At 39.0% G+C, this 21,401-nt stretch overlaps 1 protein-coding gene across 1 annotated transcript in view; it reads right to left on the reverse strand.

Annotated features, from left to right (window-relative positions):
- CWH43 (cell wall biogenesis 43 C-terminal homolog) overlaps positions 1-21,401 on the reverse strand; it is a 676,650-nt gene that overhangs the window by 85,190 nt on the left and 570,059 nt on the right. The window contains exons 15-16 of the mRNA XM_044056345.1: positions 21,316-21,377; positions 2,501-2,656 (exon numbers count right to left, since the gene is read on the reverse strand). Coding sequence (XP_043912280.1) covers positions 2,501-2,656; positions 21,316-21,377 — 218 coding nt within the window. The remainder of the gene's footprint in view (positions 1-2,500; positions 2,657-21,315; positions 21,378-21,401) is intronic.

Genomic DNA, 21,401 nt, shown 5'->3' on the forward strand with positions numbered 1-21,401 from the left:
AATTAAGACAGGAAGTGTCACTGTTAGAAGAATATAGAAGAGGGAACAGATTAACAAAAATAATAAGAAAGATAGATGTGATAAAAGCAATGCGCAGTATTAGAACAGACCAGGATCTATTATGCACTATCATAAACAACAAACTAAAAATCTCAGTACAGGCATAAAAACCTAGAAGATACGCAGATAAATATAAAGGAAAAGTACAAAATAATCAATTTATTGATGACCCAAAAAGTTTTATAGAGACTTGGGAAACAAGATATAAGGAATTGAAAGACCACCAAAAAAAGAAGAAATAGATACATTTTGGAGAAGACTCTATGAAGATCCTGTGGAACATAACAAAGATGTTAAATGGATAGAAGTAAAAGTAAGAATAAGAAGTTTAAAGGCACAGGATATGAAATGGGATGAAGTAACAGCCAATGAGATTGAAACAAAGTTAAGAAAAGCCACTAACTGGAAAACCCCAGGCCCAGATGCAGTACCTAACTTTTGGTTAAAAGTATTAACACCTTTGCACGAAGATTTAGCCATGAGTAAAAACTATTTATACCCAGACCCCGAACAGACACCAACCTGGCTAACAACAGGAAAGACAATGCTCCTACTTAAGGGTGAACCTGCAAGCTACCCTAAAAAGTATAGACCAATAACTTGCTTTCCAACGATGTATAAACTATATATGAGAATTGATGCTAACAGAGTTTATTGTCATTTAGAAGAAAACTCAATTATGGCAGTAGAACAATCAGGCAATAAAAGAAAGTTATATGGAACAAAGGATCATTTCCTGTTAAATAAAGTCATAGTGGAGAACTGTAAAAAGGGAAAGAATTTAAGTATGGCGTGGATTGACTACAAAAAAGCATTTGACAGTATCCCACATTCATGGATAAAAGAGTGCTTACAAATGTATAAGATACACCCTACACTGATCGACTACATTACAGTAACCATGGAACAGTGGCAGACCACTTTGCAATTAAGCCATGATAACGGGCAAATTATTATTCCAGGAATAAAAATTCAAAGTGGGATATTCCAGGGTGACTCTTTGTAACTGCTGCTATTCTACCTTGCCCTTAACCCATCTGTCTACTTAACAGCTTAGGCCATGGCTATAATTTGGCTCCTAGAAAATGACAAAGTGTAAAGACTTCTCATCTTCTCTTTGTCAATGATTTAAAACTGTATAGCTTATCAAATGAAGAACCGAAAGCACACCTGGTCTTGATAAATGTGCAAAAGCAACCTTTAAAGCAGGAAAACTGCAGCACCAGGAAAACATCGGTTTAGGACATGAATGTGATATAAAAGAACTTGAGCAAGAGGGAGTGTATAAATATTTGGAATTGATGAAGGATCAACAATAAAACATGAACAAATGTGAATAAAACTTAGTAAGGAATACTTTAGAAGACTTAAATTAATTCTGAAAACAGCACTGATATCTAGGAGCAAAATCCAAGCTATAAACCAATTTGCTCTTCTTGTCCTAACTTACAGTTTTTCAGTGATTGACTGGCTCCAAAACGTGTTGGATAGATTAGATTAGATATGAAAATAAGAATGATGCTTCATGTTTATTAAATGATTTATAAAAATCAGTGCATACCAAGATTATATATTCCCCATTCCAAAGGAGGGATGGGCCTCCTTGAAAGTGATTACATATATAGATCTGCAACTGTGGGACTCCACACATATTTGCTGACCTCACAAGACCCAAATGTAGTGAAAGTTTTGAAACATGAGGAGAATAAATCTAAGATGACTTTTCTGCTTAATCTAGCAGAAGGATGTTGTCATTAAGCAGGAATGGAAATAAAATCAGAAGTAGATAAAAATCAGACAGCAACTGAATGTACCAAAAAACAAAAGAAAGAATATAAGGTGAAGGACTAGATGAGAAGGCAAGAAATGTGGAAAATGCATAAATATAGTTGCAAATATAGAAAACTTCTGGAAGAACCTCATGTGATCAGGAATAAATGCACAAAGGGTTAAGGAGAGACAAATTCAAACCAAGAGATGAAAGGTTAATATGGGTGGCTCAAGCTAGTGGGCTACGTACACACTGGTTTGCAGAGTCCAATGAACATGTGGGCGAAACAGACAAATGCAGGTTTTGTAAAACCGAACTGGAAATAGTTGCACACCTCATTGCTGGTTGTGACATACTAATGGCAGAAGAACTATACTGAAAGGCATAATAATGTGGCAAGACTGGGGATTGTGCAAACATTATGGTACTAAGTTATTTTACAGCACAATTATGGTATCTTTGTAAAATAGATAAGTTCCTATGCTGATACTAGTTTACTTTTTCATATAAGAAATCACTTCTTTTTACATTATTTGTACACTGATATTTGAATTAAATATTATGAACGTAGTCTTGGGATATTATGGGACATATCAGCCATGACAGCCATAATTTAATACAAAAAATTATATTCACAAACATTACTATACATGTTGCAGAAATACTGACCATGGATTAAAGTGGTTTTCTTTGGCAACTTCTTCAGGATCTGTAACAATTCTGTTATAATCGGCATAATTGTTTTGGTCATCAGGGATCCTAAATCTGGCCATTTGTATTTCTGTGTCACTTAGACCAGCATGAGAGATACGAGCATAACCCAACCTAAAATGTAAAACAGTCCTGTTAAATAGTGTAATTCACATTTACAGATATTTTGCTGTTAATTAAAAGGGGAGGCATTGCTTAAAAGAGACATTGCTAAAAAACAAGGCTTGTATTCCAGAAGAGCATACACTATCCACTGCAACTACCGACCTCACTTATTAGACATGAGCTGCCACCTCTCCTTTTTTCATGTAAACAAGCACGTGTACAAAGCAAACAATGGAAAAGTTCTTTTCTTGGCTTATAGCTGTGTTACCTGATATATTCAGAAATCCTTTCAAAAGCAACTACACTAAATGCAATGTGTGTTTAATGTAACTGAAAAATTAGCTATTCTTTCTAGTTGTTGTGCTATGTAATGTGTGTGTGTGTGTGTGTGTGTGTGTGTGTGTGTGTGTGTGTGTGTGTGTGTGTGTGTGTGTGTGTGTGTGTGTGTGTGGTCCATAAGCAGCTGTATATCTAAACATGTTACTGTTCCATTATTTTGCTCTAACGGGAAATTAATTAAACATTTCCCTTTCACAGATATAATGTCATAACAGCCCACTGCTGGCACAACAGGATTGATGTGTATATACTAAACAAAAGCACATCACGCTGCCAGAGCTTTAGTTGTCCCAATGTACTACAAGTTAGAGAAAAAAGTGTAGAAGTGCAGTCTTTTACACCACCACAAAGGCAGTGGCTAGAAGATAAATGCACCTCTGACTAGCTTAACAGTTTTAAAAAGCTGTTAAAAAACTTAAGGCTGACTTTTGTGTGGCAGTGCAGTGTTTTATAGCTTGTAAAGCTGTCACAACTTCCCAGCACTGTTTTGTGATAAATTCTTCTGTATATGCTCTAGTGTAAGAATACAGCACAACAACTCTGAAAGGTGCATAACACAGAGGATTATGATAAGGTCTCTGATCATAACTGGCTTATTGGATCTATTTTAAAAGATTGAATTGCCACTTAATTGAAACCCAGTTCATCGAGACCACATAGTCAAAATTCCTGCTTGTCAAAAGCTGACTTAATCGATGCTCATTTCGTTAAAAAGCAGTCATATAGTCATAAAACTAAAGGAATAAGTAACACCACAAACATAATGAGCAGGTTTATCACCATAGTAGCACACATATGCAAACTGATAGGATGTACTAAGTACAAAGAAAGAACAGATACATATTAACACAAGTTTCAAGTACAAATGTTTGGGGATCGGGTAGTCCACAATAATACTGCCCACTCTTGACCCTAAGCAAATAGCTAACATTCTTGCTGACAAACACCCTCTTTAATTACTATAGAACAAATCTTTTCTACCATCTCAAAAGCTAAGAACACCTAACTCATGGACTTGGATAACATATTAGGTTATCTAATTATTAGTACCAAATGTGACCTATCAGAACCCCCAAGAGCCATAACAAGACTGGAGCAAAGTGGGCAGCTGACCTGGGTGATTTCTGTCAGGATAGGCAGGTGCCAAATGGTGCGTGAGTGCAGCACCGGCATTGTTTTATGAAGCTGGAAGTATATTATGGCTTCATAAATTATTGTCTAGTCAGTGTAGCAAGCTGCTTGTTTGCTAGAGTTAGAGTAGTCAGAAGAGCTGTTTTTTTTTAATATTTTGGTCCTCAACTTTAAGAAAAGGCCGTTATTTATTTATTTATGTATTTGCTTACTTATTTATTTTTGCTCCTCCACTTTGAGTTGAGGGGTTGGAGAACTGCACAGGGTACCAGATAACTTTGCTACTCTTCTGTGAACCCCTACTTAACCTCTTAATCAAAGCCATGGATACATTCCCAAAGTTTGAAAAACAGACATTGTAATGCCATTACAAAAGAATGCCAAGTCATAGACCCTAGTGACTATAGATCCATTACATTCTCTCAAGCCTCACATGTAAAACTATAGAATGTATTATCAGACCTGATTAGTCTGGATCTTCATTAATATGGCTTTGTCAAAAGAAGGTACTACCTCTTTAATCTCACTGATTTCTTTGGAAAGGTCATTGAAACAGTGGGTAGTAAATGGTTAAACAGTGCATACAGCATATCTCAGTCTAGTCAGCACTTTTGACACTATTTTCCATGCAGGCAATATTGACAGACTTGTAAATCTGAACACTCCTAGCCTATGGTTGCATAAGTTTGCAGGTGACTATAAAGTGGGTGTTGATATTTGATCTTCCACTGACTCATAACTGATTCAACATAGATTAGACCATGTTAACAATTGGTACAAGGAAAATGGTCTCAAATTAAATGCAAAAAGTCTAGTTTTTAATTCTGTAAACAAAACATTTTCCCATACCATATAGGTAACACATCCCTCCATACCATATAGGTAACACATCCCTCCAATCAGACACTATTATAAGGGATCTTGGCATTCTTGCTGATAATTCTTTATCCTTTGACTATCTTGTGTCCTCAGTACTTCAAAATGTTTTCTGGTTGGCTTATCTAATTTCCAAATACAGATGCCTCTAGATCCACAGAAGTTTTAATTCTCTTTTGCTCATATGTCATCAGAACCATTATTGAATATAATGCCCCATTTGCTATGTGTTTGTCTAAATATATCACTCAGTTTGAGAGACCTCAGAGATTCCTAACTAAAAGAATCAGTTGCCTCAAAAATCTGAATTATTAAGACAGACTAGTAGTCCTCTCTCTGTAGTCTGTTTTTTACAAACTCCTTTCAAGCCATGAAGGACCCAACCCCATTTGATCTTCTATTCCTTCAGAAAACAAATGTTTTTGCAAATATCAAGTTAAAAGACTGGACACACTGGCAGGATTGATTCATCTCTTAATGTATTCCCCCACCTCTGGAACAAACATCCACTACATGTCAGGCAGAGTATTACCTTTCACCTTCAAGGTAAACCTAAATAATTGTATGGAAATCCTCAAATTCTCCCCCAATCCATCTTGTGTTGGCCTCCTTGAGCCTGGAGGGAACCTATGAACATGGGTTATTGACTAGGTATGTAATGGTCTGCAAATTTATTTAGTGCTTATCGATAAACCTGTGACTCTCCCTTACACTTATGGGCAGCTAATAACTGCACATACAGCAGCAGTGATTTGCATCCTTAATTCTTAACTCTGTGTTTGCACTCCATCCCATCCAGACAGGGGTACCATCTGCTGTCATGCAGCCAACATAATAGTACTAGTCTTCTATTTAAAGCTATCAGTCCTGCATTTATCCAGACTGGCTAAGCTGGTGTGCATGTCTGTGATATGATGTTCCTATTTGTTGCATGAATAGTGGTAGTGCTGCAATTCCAAGATGGCTCATATATGGCAATCTAATATCACTTCCAGAATGCATGTCTCTGCAGCATATGTGATTAGGACATTTACTGTTTAATACCAGCATCAATGCCAGCCATATCTGTGGCACAAACATTGTCAGTCATGACTACTAAGTTATCAGCAATCCTTCCTCTAATAAATGCTGTGACCCAGAAATGGAACGGCCAGCTTGCAATTGCCATTCCATAAATATAGGTCAGTAATATTGTTTTCTGTGAGCTATAGCATACATTACCTGCATAATGAGCTCACTCGCATTATGGTCTCCCAGCCCACCATGCCTTTAAAACACCAGATATGCCACCAAAGCCCTGCTTCAGAGGAACTGAGAGATGGAATACTTGGGCTGCTTCTGTCTTTAGCCAGCAGCTTTTGCAAAAACCTATTGTTATTTCTCAATCTGTAGCATTCAGAATGTTCCACATCTATGTTCTCAGCACTTATCCTGAGTAGTCATAGCATGGTGTCCATTTTAACAGCACAATAACATTCCAGTTGCTTTGCTACAGACATAGACATTCTATAATGCATATTTAAGAATGTGTCTTGGATCTGTATTTGAACCTGAGTTTACTTTCTGTCACAGAAAACAATCAAAATACCTTCAGAATTTGATAATCGGGGAACTTAATGCTACTCTATGTTGTCTTAGGCATAGGATGCCGTGGATATTAATGAGGGACGTTACCTTATTATTGTATTTGAATTATTTAAACATGCTCTTATGTAAAACAGCACAAAACAACCTTATTATATAACATGTAACAACACACTGCAACTTGCATTTACACTTTGTTTCAAACAATGGTAAAGTAGAACACAGGCTTGCTTTGGGTTTAGTCATTCTATAGCTATTGCATTATTTAAACCAATTTCCAGAGGTTGCCTGCCCAAACTTAGCTACATGTTCTACAGATGTAAGTCAGTGGATTGTGTTTTGTAACATTGTTGGCCAAGTTCACAAAGAACAAATTGTTTGCAGGTGCCATTTTGTAACTGCCAGTGTTTCATGAGTAGTAGCAGCTGTTTAAACTGAAGTATCAGATTGATGGGGTTGACTTCCATTCAAGATGCTTTCAGACAAAATGGCTGAGCCACCAGATTGCAAAGCCTACATAGCTCAAATGTATTTGGGAACCTTTAAATAACCCTCATTTTTGGCGCAGGTTAACATATCATTCAGAAGCGCAGTTTCAGTGACTGAGGGAATACTGGTCTTTGGCTCACAGGTGTCACTTCTATTTTGTGGTTTGGGAGCAATGCATACATGGGTGTAATTAACTTGCACTGGTACCATTAGTTGCTCTATCAGCTGAAGGCACAAGTCATGGAAAAAGTCCCCTGATCCAGCTGGTAAGCACAGTGTGGCTAAGTTTTCATTTAAATTTATAATTTAAAATTATATTAAATTATATTAAATTTAAAAATCCTTGGGATTCCGGATACTGGCTAAGGCTCTTGCCTCCCCTATAGTGCCATTTTTAGGCAAGGTTCAAATGACAAATTTACCACCGTAACAGGTACAAGCAAGCAAAATCTGAGGATAATGCTACTCAATGCTAGAAGTCTAAACTTCAAAATGGACTCACTCGAGGCACTCCTTAAAATGGAGAACATCGACATCTGTGCAGTGATAGAGACCTGGTTCAAAGCTCCAGAGACCACCCCTGCATTACCAGGCTATAATTCATACCACACCTTTTTGTCACCTAACCCGGAACGAAGCACTAAAAGTGGAGGCATGTCCATATTCGTTAAGGATATCCACACCTCCAAGCTAGTTGCACAGTATAATGCATCCGAGATTATCCAAGTGCAACTAACTCTGGGCAAGACCGCAATCCAAACTGTAGCTTGCTACAGACCCCACCACCATGCCCCAGGATTCCCACTCCTCATTTCTTGATACGCTGGAAAGTATTAGGGTACAACCCAACACCCTAATAATGGGCGATTTCAACTACCCCACCATTAACTGCGAAAACTACTCATGTACCAACACTTTTGCTCAACGTTTTCTGGAATTCATAAATTCCAACGCCTTGGATCAACTTATTCACACTCCCACCAAGGGCAGCAATATCCTAGACCTGGTCATTACCAACATTGGCAACTGGTGTTCCACACCAGAGGTCAATTCCTCGTTGGTCATATCCGACCACAAGCTAATCACCCTAGACATCCACATCCTGCCCCCACCCCCAATTAGGGAAACCACCGTAAAAAACTTCTGCAAAGCCAACTTCACACTTCTAAAGACAAAAGTGGCAAACTTCATGATACCCATGCAGATGGACAATAGAGGTACGACTGCTGAATCCTACACAAATGCACTTTATAAGCACTTACACGAGTGCATGCATCATGCTATCCCTAATAGAACCAAGATGCTATCCTCCAAAAAATGGAAGTCAATCTGGTGGTCCTCTGTCATAAACAAACTCTACAACAGAAGAAAGAAACTGTTGCAAAAAAGAGTAAAATCCCATGACCGGAGGAACTCCCTGGTCAACCTAAGTAAGAAGCTGAGATCCCTCATAAAATCCTCCAAAGCTAGTTATGAAAACAAAATTGCCACTGACTCTAAAGACAACCACAAAGCATTCTATAGCTATGTCAAGAATCTCAATGGCAAAACTCAGATCTGCTCTGAGTTACAGCACAATTGCACTAAATATACAGAACCAATTGATATAGCCAACATCCTGGCAGATAGGTTCAGTGCTAACTTTACCCGCTCTCACCCCCTAGAAGGACCATCTCTATACCGGAAGAATGCAAAGTTCCTGTAATCATGGCTGCACAGGTAAAAAACACACTCTCCAAAGCCAAAAACACAGCATCCATGGGACCTGACAATATCCCAGGCTGCATTCTACATGAACTACAGAATGAACTGGCACTCTACCTAAGTACCATGTTCAATCATAGCCTCACCTCAGGCTTTGTGCCCACTGAATGGTGCACCACGACGGTTATCCCACTCCACAAAGGGGGAGCCACGATGGACTCCGGGAACTACCACCCCATTAGCCTGACGAGCATGGTCTGCAAGACCATGGAATGTATCATCATGGAAATCATAAACAAAGACATTGGTAATCTCCAAACTCTGGACCCTACCCAGTCTGGGTTTGTAAAAGGCAGATCATGTCTCCTAAACCTGATTGACTTCTTTGAAGCAGTCACCAAAGCCATAGATGAGGGTAAGGTGGTTCACACAGCTTATCTAGATCTCACCAAGGCTTTCGACACCATCCCCCACTCTGGAATTATAGATAAGCTCACTAAACTAGGTATAAATCCCTATGTCATAAGATGGGTTGCCAACTGGCTCATGGACAGAACCCACACTGTGAAAGTAGCAGACTCCATATCCGACTTCAGACCAGTGACAAGTGGAGTACCACAGGGTTCAGTCCTGGGTCCTCTCCTGTTTGGTATCTACTTCTCTGAACTACAGGCTAACACAGAAGGTCTTTGGCTAAGAAAGTCTGCAGATGACTGCAAACTAGGAGTCATAATTGAAACTCCTAACAATGTGGACATACTACAAAAGAGCCTCACTGAGACAGATGCCTGGTGTCAAAGCCATGGCCTGAAGCTCAATGCCAAAAAATGTATTGTCATCCCCTTTGGTAAAACCTCTGTACCCATGAACTACCACATAAGTGGTAGTCTACTTAATGCCAAAAGTGTGATAAGAGACCTTGGGACGCAGGTGGACAGTAGTCTCTCATTTGATAATCACATCGCCACAGTGGTCAGGAAATCCTTCTACTGGCTCACCTCATCACAAAAGGTTTCTCATCCTGAAAAAAAGAGGTCATTGTTCCCCTCTACTCATCACTCATTAGACCCATTATAGAGTACAATGCCCCTTTTGGTATGTACCTCACAAGACATCTACAACAACTGGAAAGGCCACAGAAATACCTCATAAAGAGGATTACTGGCCTGAAACAGATGCCCTGCGCAGACCATCTCAAAAAACTCCAGCTTTACTCCGTCGCATATCGCCTACTCAGAGGCGATCTCTGCCTAACATACAAAGCTATGTCAAACCCAGAGCTGTTGGACATACTCCACTTAAAGAAATCCCAATCCCTCTGAGCTACATGCTCTAGGGACCTAAACCTTGTCACCACAATAAACAGAACATGCTGGAGGGATAGATTCCTGTCCCAGAGACTTCCCATACTCTGGAACAAACTACCTATCTATGTCAAACAGAGCTCCTCATTAGCACTCTTCAAGAAAAATCTTGATGATTGGAATGGAAATAGGAAATTCACCCCAGGGATCACTTCTGTGGCTCTGCTCGACAGGGGCACAGGAAAATAATTTTCTTGGGTGGCAAAAGCCAGGGTACCTTTTTGGATAGACTTATATAGGCCCTAGGGCTAATAGCCTAGTACCTACCTATGAACCTATGAACCTAAAATCTGGTCACTGCAGTACAGAGTAACTGTATCTGCCAGTTACATGTTGCTGTATATATGCATGATGGCACAATGCTTAGATGCAGGCACTTGTGTATGATAAAGCAGATTGCTTTGTAATGGGAAACGTTTAATAGAAGCTGTTCCAGATATGAATCTAATATGCTCCCTTAGATTGAATGCTATAGCTGTATTATTGCATTGCAAAGCAGAGAATTGAGGCTGGTGCATTAGTGGGTCTGTAACTGCAGAGTTATCTCCAGACTGCATGGCTGTGAGATATGTGGATGAATGTACCAGGACTACAGAGTTAATGAGCAGTAAGACTGCTCAAGGGCTACTTATGGTCTTTTCTCCTAAATTTTGGACATGTCTTAATATGTTGACTACATGAAGATATCTGACATTTGGATGGATTTTTATGTGTACAGTAAAACGTGTTTAATCAACATTTTCTACTTTTATATACTTAAATGCTTATGTAACAATTGTACACTGTAATATATAGTACATTTTTATGCTATTGTGATCCTACCCTTTCCCCAACTAATGGCTCCACTAGCCCACTCATTCCTCCTATTCCTCCTATGAAGGTGAAAGCCAGAATCACTCCCAGGCAAGGTGCAAGCTCTAAGGTTTATTCATGCCTTGTCTGGGATTGGGCTGGAATGGCACATTCATTCACCCTAAGGTAAGGACTGGGAAACAGAGAGAGACATGAGGGGGTAGAAGTTATGTGGGTCTTCCCCCATGCCCTTGCCTAACCTCATCACCATGGTGGTCTGCAGCTATACTAGTATCACAGATGTACAGAAACCTGAAGCAGGCCTCTACCAACTTATCACATTCATTACCTGGCTTTGCAGCACAAGTTCCCATGCCTCTTATAGCTGCAGCCTGATGTTCCCTCACTTAACCAATAGGTTCAGCAGTGCAGCAGGTCTAGCCACCTCCCTCTCAATAGGATCTGTGATCCAGCATTAGTCACTCACTTCCATCTTACCTGCAGTAGGTCTTCCAGCTCCGGGGCCCATTAATTAAAACCAAAGCCATTTGGATCATAGTCAAGTCTTTATCCTCTATGCCACCTGGATCTGCCATGCCCCTTGATCCTGCAGCCATGCAGACCTCTGGTCTTCATCTGAGCTGCAGAAGTGGCCCTGTCTTTAAGGGACAAGTGATTTATTTGTCTCTCCCTCTGCAGAAAGGCTAGCAAGTAAAGCCTCATCATTCTTTCCTGTTCCTGTCCTAATCCAATAGACACCTGAACTGTTAACTGTACCTAGGGGGGTCTCTTGTGTCATAGTCAATGCTTTATCCCTTTATACGAATGGAGCTGGTTCCATTTATTAATATTATGTATTTCTGCATCCTCATCTCCACTTACTAGGAACGCCATGAGAATGCTCTGCTTGTTTAGGAACCATATCTCAGCTGTACTGGCTGTGTGTCTTGCAATAGCACCATGAGGGAGAGAATCTTCAAATACCTAAAGGGTAAATAACACTGTTCTCATCTCCAACTCATTGATGTGCAAAGTTTCCTTCATCTGTGAACAGGTATCTTGGATAATCGTCCCTCAACAATACCCCCATCACAGGGCTGAAGTGTCTGTGCTGACCATCATTATGTGAACTGGAATAGGCAAAAGACTGCTTAAAGTAAGGCTGGGGGATGTACTAACCAGTGGGGATGAGCCTAACTTGTGAGTGTGACACATAATTAATCCCTCTTAGATAAAACATGAATTACACATAAACCTGCTTCTATAGGAATCTAGAACCATGGATTATTTGTTAGGGAAGTGGACCATTGGCTTTGTGTAGTAGGCTTGCTCATCAGGGCTGCTGTAGCAGTGATAGGTTCTTTGGCTGGCAACTATATTCAAATCTTCCAATCATTTGGTAGTCAGGGGCTCCTGTCTGGTCTCTTAGGAATAGGGCCACCACATCAGAATCCTTCCACTCCTCCTCAATGACAACAGAAATCATTTTGCCCATAAGAAGCACTTTGTAAGAGGCTGACAGAGAAGATCAGAAAGCCTTCTGTAGAATTTTCTCAGTAGACAAAAGGGATTAAAGCACAACCCCCCAGTTCTGCATACAGTCTTAGGATTTCCCCAAATTCTGAATCATCTGGAGGAGATATGGTAAAGCCCCCATTTGTTACATCTTCAGTACCTGGAGCAGATGACGCTGGGAGAGTCAACATGCCTTTTCTTACACATGTACTTTTTTAGATTCATTGGCGGGTAGAGTTCCAGAGATGAGAGGAAGCCAAGAAAGAACTAGGTCTTCGGTAGTAACTTCTGAGGTATCATTTTAATCCTCTTTCCACAGGGTGTATGGGTAGGAGGCCAGAGGAGCCTGGAGTCACAGCTGCTGCACAGCAAGTGTCAAAAGGGAACCCTTGCCTAGCAGCATACGATGCTAGTTGAGAGGTTGACATTAAAAAACAAATCTTCAACAAAGACATTAAGACAAACCGAACTGCACTGACACTGAGCAGCACCAATGCTTGTATTAGAAAGTGCATCAGTATTGGAGGGCTGGTCCTCACTGCTGCTGACTCTCCCTGTTGGGGCTCTCTTTCTCTGAGACTGTTGCTAGAATGTGCCAGTGTTTTCAGTGGGAAAACACTGAGGTTTCTCAGTCCTTCAGAAAATACTATCAATTGTTACAGAAGGATTTCCCTAAATTTACACCCATTCCTCCTGTTCTGCCTGCTTTAGGGGATGTGTTAGTTACTGCCTGCAGTTTTCTTGATAGTCAGCCAGCTGTCCCTAAAAAGGTTCCTCAGCCTTTCAAATTTCTGTACACTATTCCTTGACCTAACTCAACAGCTATAGCTATAGTTGATCCCACTGCTGCTAAGCACTTAGTTAATTCCATTCCTACTTTCTGATAAGGGTGGGAAAATTATCAATAGGTATGGGAAAAAGTGAATATTTCTGCAATTTTGATTTTCAGAATTTTGAATTCTCAGGTTCATATGTTAAAGTTTGTTTTGACAAATTGAGGAATGTTTTATCTGCAGTTTCTTATTGTGAGGAAAATCTTTAAATAACTTAGTTTCTCCTATCGCACAGGTCACTACTCATGGTTTACAGTGTGTGCATGACTCTGTTAATACTTTTTCGAGGGCTATGGCCACTGATAGCTGCTTTGAGGAGGTTTGCATGACTACATTCTCAGAACCTCCCAGATGATGTTAAAATGAGATTTTAAATTCTCCCTTGGATACAGCTTTAGTGTTTGGCCTGTCTGCTGCAGAGGTAATCAAAAAATGAGATGAAAGGGACAAGCTGATCAAGGGAATCTCAGATTTCTCATCTATTCTTTCTCAAATTTTCCAAAGATTTTTTTTTTATCTCAAAACAGAATAAACAGTCTCAACAAAACAGATGTAAGCAGATATTTAAGAAGAAATGGCAAATGGATTCCAAAAAGAAATCTCAAACCTCCCAAAACCAAGGACAGTCCAACAAGTCTAAATGACTATTCAAAAGACCTTGTGAACCCCTCCCACCCTGGCCCCTTTTTTTCCCTCCAGAGAGTCTGAAACTCCATTTTTCTCTTTGGTATCAGATAGCTTTAGACAAATGGGTACAGAAAATCATTCATCAATGTTACAGAAGACAGTGGGAGGAAACTCCTCCTTTTCGGGGGGGGGTCATTCCTAATTCTTATCCTCCAAGTCAGACTCTTTTGTTTTCAGCAGTTCTGCCTCACATGCTGACCCAAGGAGTGATAGAACCAGTTTGTCCTTCCCAGATGAGGAAATGTTTTTATTCAAGGATGTTCCTAGTGCCGAAGTAAGAAAATTCTTGGAGACCAGTTCTGGATCTTTCTTTACTAAACCTGCTTGTGATAGTGCCCAAATTCAAAATGATATCACTTCACAACCTGTTACCTCTTCTTCTTCTTCTTTCAAGTTTTCTGCCAACACTAGATTTAAAAGATGTTTATCATCACATCACTCTTTATCCAGACTTCAGACATTTCTTAAGGTTTTGTGTGTCTGGATCACATTATCAGTCCTCTGCCTTACCCTTTAGAATATCCACTGCGCCAAGAGTGTTCACAAAGTGTCTAGCTCTAGTTATGCCTCATCACAGACTACAGGGTATCCACATTTTTCTATATGTAGATGATTTGCATATCTCTGCAGAATCTTGTTTAAAGTGGTAGGAATCTCTCTTGTGGCTTTGAGGTCTCTTACACAAGCTTGGATTCCAAGAGAACATTCAAAAGTCTTTCTTGACTCTTTCACACAGGATTGTGCTCCTGGGTTGTCAAAAGACACCTTAGTTCAAAGAGCTTTTCTTCCACAGAAATGATCTTTATCTAGATCTATTTCTAAGGTTTTCCACTCAGACTTTAGTCACCACAAGGGAATACCTCAGAATGTTGGGTCTCATGACATCTATGACTCTCATGATAACTCCTGACAAGAATCCACATGAGAAAGATACAATGGTATCTGAAATCTCTTTGGTCCCAGCATCAACACCCTTTACATTTACAAATCCCAGTACTGGGGATTGTCAGAAGACAAATGGAGACAACAGACATCCTTAAATCCATGTCTCTCCTTATCCCTTCCTGCTCCAAAGCAGTGAGTCACCACAGTCACTTCACACTTTGCTTGGGGAGCAGTTTCAAGAGAGATAAAAGTGCAGGGGGTGTGGGACACCAAGGACAGACTCAAGCACTTAAATATCAAGGAGCTGCTTGCCCTGCCCAAGGCATTCAACTCTCTCTGAACCATATTTGGTCACCAGGACCTCTTCACGTGGTTCCAAACAGTACCACAGTCATGTGGTACATCAACAAGCAAGGGGGAATCAGGTCCTACCCCCTTTGTAGACTACCCATGCCAGCTTAGGACATAGTTTCACAGCACAGTTTCACTCTACAGGCATCCTACATTCTGTCAGAGCAAAACTGTGTGGCAGACAAGCTGAGTAGGACCAGGGCAGATCCTCACAAATGGAAAATAGGTCAGGGGGTCTTCCAAGATTTGATCCATCTGTGGGGAGTTCCTGAAGTAGACCTATTTGCCTCCTCCCTGAACAATCAACTGGCAAGATTATTTTCCAGGACTCTATGCAAGAAGGCCTGGTAGACAGGTGCCTTTTCTTTACTTTATTTTTTCTTTTTCTTCTACAGGAATGTTTTTCTATGCTTTTCCACATTTTCCAGTAATATCCAGAGTACTTCTGAAGATTCAGAATGAATCCCCCAGGATCATTGTGGTGACTCCCTTCTGGCCAAGGCAACCATGGTGCTCCTTTCTTTTGGAAATGGCCAGAGGCAATTACCGCAAGCTTCCTTACAGAGTGGATCTACTTACACAAGAACTGGGGTGTTTGGTACACCCTGACATCAGTCAGCTTCAACTGACAACCTGGATTATTGGGTTTATTTCTTTTTAGGCACCTGTTTAATGAGGATATGCAGCAGGTACTAATGGAGGCAGGAAAGCCTGCTACTAGAAAATTATATATTAGCAAAGGGAAAATGATTTTTGCTTTGTGCCAACAACATAACCAGCATCTTTTCAGGCCTAGTTGTTCACCTGTTCTACAATATTCATATGAGTTACTATCCTATGGCCTTTCCTATTCCTCTATCAAGGTTCATTTCTTGGCCATTTCAGCATGTCTGCCAACAGATTCTCCTCTGTCAATGCAGTCTCATGTCTAAATGTTCTTGAAAGGGATTTTGCATAAGATGCCTCCATGGGATATTAATTTTGTGTTAGAGAAGCTAACACTTACTCCAGTTGAACCAGATTATCTGTCTAACTTGAGGTTCTTAACATGGAAAAAAGTTTTACTCATTGTTCTGACAGGTCTACTTCACGTTGTAAGCTGGCAATATTGAATACGATATTATCGGCACGACAATGTCGAAAGTTCAGAACATCATGCAAGTAAACGGAAATCTCCATGAGGGAGAGATTTCCATTTACCTCAATGTAGTGCGGTCTCAGAGTTGGTATATTTAAGTAGGGGGGTGTGAGGGGCGCACATGCTAGTTAGGTTTTTTTTATTGATTTATGATTTTTTTTTACGTTATTCGATATTTTACTACTTCGATCAATAAAGTTTGACCTTTATTGATTCAATATAGTAAAATTTCGATAACATGATATAGACGCATTCTGACCTCTGCAAGAAGGGTATCTTAGTTGCAAGTTCTTATGGTGAGTCAACTTTATCTCATTTTCCATAAGGACGAGGTATCTTTGGATAACTAATCCTTTTATGCCAAAAGTGGTATCCAAGTTTACTTTAAGACAAACTATCCATCTCCCCATTTTCTTGCCTCAACCTAAAAATGTCCACAGACAACTCAAATGCTATCTTGACAGAACTAAATGTTTCAGATCTTGGAAGGTAAGAAGAAGTGATGAACTGTGCCAAAACAGATGGTTTCCAAATGGTTGTTTAAGGCTATTATTTTTTGTTATACTCACCATAACAAATCTATTCCAGGCAGGGTCAATGTCCACTTTGCCAGCATCTCGGCTTCATCTATGGCCTTTTTGGAAAGGTTTGGATTCTAGAAGTATTCTAGAAGCTGACACTTAGGTACTTACTTTTACAAAGCAAAATAAGCATGATTCCTACTCTTGGTCCAGATCAAGCTATACTAGGAGCATTCTCCAGGGCCTCCTAGACTCTTCTCCTTCCACCTCCCTAATGTAGTTAGCTAAGGTAATCTTGTCATGTAGCTAGGACTAATGCAGCAGTGATAACTATGATGAACACAGTACAGCTGTGTAAGTACAACTACCATAATAGTAGATGTTTAAATGATCACTGTTGCAGTAGCTGCTCCCTTTCGCCATACCCCTTGTTTTTTTATGTGTTTTTTTCATGACGGTGTGGACATTTTTTTTTTTTTTTTGCTGTTTCCAGTTTTGCCCTTTCAGGGCTTAGCCTCCCTCTCTCTCTCCTGTGAGGAAAGCTCTGAAGAGCTTTGCACCCAGACTTGTCTGCCAGCTCACCTTGAGCTGCCTGACAGTTTGAGCATGTGGAAGGTGCCTGAAGCTTTGGAAGCTGGCCAGCTGTTATATCCTTGGCAGGATATAACCCATCTAGCAAACACTACTGCAACAGTGATCATTTGAACATCTACTGTTATTGTAAGTTTTACTTATGCAACTATACTATGCCCTCATTGGTGAAAACAAATTACTGCACTCCCATGTTTAGATCATATTACTCAACCTCATAATAAAAAGCTGTGCAACCCATCTACATGGTCTATGAAACTGTTAATAGCAAAAGGTATGAGAAAGCTAAAACATCCTCTATGCTTTATTAGAGAAAAGAAGGAGAAGAATCCAGGATGCCCTGAAGAATGGTCCTAGCAAACCTTGTTCTGGACCTAGAGAAGGTATCATGCTTATTATACTAGCCTAATGGCTTAAAGGCCCTGACAAGCCTAGCTAAAATAACCCGATTTTACCCAATATATAGCCCCTAGGGACAAGAGGATAGAGTTTACATCTCTCAACTTTTGGAAAATCAATTTGTAGAATATTTGCAATATGTATGTGATAATTAGCAAAATGAACATCCTGGATGCATCAGAATGCATTTGTGAATTATCAACTAATAGGTTTCAATTTTTTTCTGAGTTTGTGTAGCAAAATAATGTTAATCTTTTGGACATAAAGCCTTCAGGTCTTAGGTCACTTGCACAGCCACTACCCACCTCACCTTTTAGTTGTTCTCCCTTATGGGGAGTTTCTTAATATAAGAAGGTTATGTTCTGACAGAAAAAGTCATTTGACTGAGGAGATTAAAACACAGATGTTCTTATAATGTAAATACAATCTACAGGATATACACGGTGTTTACTGGAAAGCAATACAGATACCAAACACAAATAGACAAGATGAAAAGAGTAGAACTTTATGCAAAATGCTTTGAATGAAAGGACAAGAGGGAGGGTAAAAAAGTAATTTATTTTGCAACCCAATACAAACTATTATCTGATGAAATATTTCCAGTAGTTAATAAGTGTTGGAGCATGTTACTTCTAGATGCTGTAAAGCCATTTGCTCTTCTTAGGATTAATTTGGAATGTGACTAGAAAGTCTTAATGATATTATGCTGTGTTTAGTGCTCCTAATTACTATTGAGACTTTGTTCAGATTTTCTTCTGTTTTTATTCATCTTTGAAGGCAGCAGCTGAGGCACCAGGGGAATAAAAGTTTGTTGAGCCTTTGGATGGTGTTATAATTGTCCAGCTACATGTCAATGTATGGTTTCTCTAGGAAGAATGTTATGACAGGGTGAAGTTAATAAAGTCCTCATCCTACCAAACAGACTGCAGTAGACTTTATTTTTTAAAATTATAAATCTGCCAGGAGTGCAGCTTGTTTTGTTGACAACTGACTCACTGACATTTTCAGACAAAATGTCTTCTGAACACTTTACTTATTCCAAGGTCACCAATCACACAATAGCCTGTCATATGGGAACCATTTATCAGTACACCCTATAATTAAAAAAACAAGTAATCTCCGTGGTAACCCTGAAGTCTCAAACAACCCACTAAAGTATAGTTTGTCCAATAACAAAAGAGTGTAAGAAACTTCTCTGTGTGGAAGATATATCTAGGTAATCACTGTATATTAATCAGATCAGGTAACGGTAGTAGAAATAGCAAACTTAAACTCGTCCTAAGTTAAACAATATAAATTATATAATTTGAAATATTGTAGAATTTGAAATATTGTACAGAATTACTAACTATTCAAAAGTAATCCAAGCAGGGTAGGCAGTCTGTTTCCAGTTGAAAATCATTTATTAAGTACACAGACAAGCAATCCAAGTAAAACAAAAATAACAGAGTAATAGTTTCCTCACAAGCTTTCTAACTATATATATACTTTTTATCAGGCAAGGGAATGGTTTATTGTGCTGTAAAACAAAGAGTTATTGGTATACATGTTAAATTCATATCCCTTTGCCCATTAGTGTGACATTTGAGCTGGTGCTGCCCTACTTAGTAGCTGTCATAATAATATAACCCTTATGTACTTTAAATAAAATTAATAATGATGTAGTACCTCTTATTTAACCAGATTAATAATACTTTTGAAGTTAGTTTTTAGGGTTCTTGTACACAGACCTGAAGAAGTCTAGAAAGATGAAAGCGATTTTCGTCAACAATAGGTTATGGAAATAGAATATGATTTTTACAATGGATATTTTGGCATACAAAGTGCATATGTATATATTTAGATATATTTTTAGATTGTCAAATGGTCTAAGGTTTATATATTTCCAGCCATGTAGTATATTGTCTTGGATAAAATCAAAGACTTAATAATATGGTTTGACTTATCAAAATTCAAACTACAAGGAGCAGGAAGCTCATGGGTTTTCTATATCTCATCAATATTCATATCAATACACTGGTCAACTTAAGCAGGAAGCTGCATGGCAATTATAACCAGTAAGATCCTTGTACTGAAATCTTAGAGGTTAATCAAAGTTCATAGGTTCACAGGTTATAGGTTCATAGGTTCATAGGTTAGTACTAGGCTAACATGTTGATTTGTCTAATAATAATGTAATCTGTCATGCATTTACTCAGAAGAACCAGTCACATCTGAGCCATTCTGGTTCTAATCTCATCTACAGCTGATGCCCTGACACCCCCCCCCGCCCCGTATGCTCTTGGTCTTCTCCTATTTTATTACTTTATTGTTATTTAAATACTGTTTTAAACTAGATAGCAGTTTAGATCTGATGAAGTCAGATAGATGAAAGCACTTATGTGAATGCAAATACTTTTGCCCTAATAAAACAGAAGTCTGATTTTTCTGCAGAATAAGTCTCGGAGTACTTATTTTGTTCTGTAGATTGTCTAATAAATTCAGTGCTATAAGCTCTAAGTCCCAGGTGCAGAAGTGCAGTAAGTGAGTGTTTTATTCCCCTTTAGCCCAACCAAAGTATGGTTGAAGCCCTGGTTAAACCTGTTAATTATAGTTTCTTCTAGTACCAATCATGGCCTGGATACTGGACATATTCAAGTCTCACATCTGTGGCTTTTTGCTATATCCCTGACCTGAACTACACGTATTCAAAATGTATGGCTCTTTTTTACAGTCCAGGAAAAGCAGAACTACCTTGGCATTCAGTACTGACTAAAAGTTATCCCTCAGTATCAAGGAACAATGCGAACATTATTCAAGTTAAGACAGAAAGTGCTAACACTCAAACTGTTCCTCTGCATACTCTCACTGACTACAACTAAAATTACTACTACTGTTAATTACTCTGAGGTCTACCCAGATTGTCATATTATTTTTTGAATGAAAGTGGATGTCATCTTCAAAAGTTTTACAGATAAATGGGAATGAGTTACTTTAAAAAATCCTGCTTGCACATAGGCTGCAAACAAGGATACTTTTTCATGCATTTATACCACTGGCATTTAGATTGCTTTTGCCTTATGTCCCTTAGCTGGACCTAACCAGTTAGTATTTTTTGGCTCATTACGGTAGACATAAGTCCATCTCCAAACCAAACTGTTGCAGTTTCTCCATATTGTTAGTTGCAGGTCTCTTACTGTAATACGTCAGTCACCATGCTATAACATTTACTCCAAATTTTATGAATGTTCCCACTGTTTTGTTCTTTTCCTAGATTTCTTATTTCCACATAGTCAGTATTTATCCTTGCAGTTGTTAGTCAACCTCTGTTATGTTTTGATAACTTTTTTTAATGCCTCTGATCCTACTGTAAGACATGCATTTGAAAGTAGGAATGAAAAAAAGAAAAAGAAGGTAAAACAAAGAAAGAATAAAAGAAAGAAGGGTTAATAACAACAAAGTAAATCAGCAGAATTCTGATGTTACCCACCTTATTAAGCCTCGATACATTATATACTCACACCATCGGTTCGAATCAGTGCTGTCAATGTCCTAATTGAAAATACAAGAACACAA

Source organism: Protopterus annectens, chromosome 14.part0, assembly GCF_019279795.1.
Source record: "Protopterus annectens isolate FY-2018-M chromosome 14.part0, PAN1.0, whole genome shotgun sequence".
Lineage (NCBI taxonomy): Eukaryota > Metazoa > Chordata > Ceratodontiformes > Protopteridae > Protopterus > Protopterus annectens.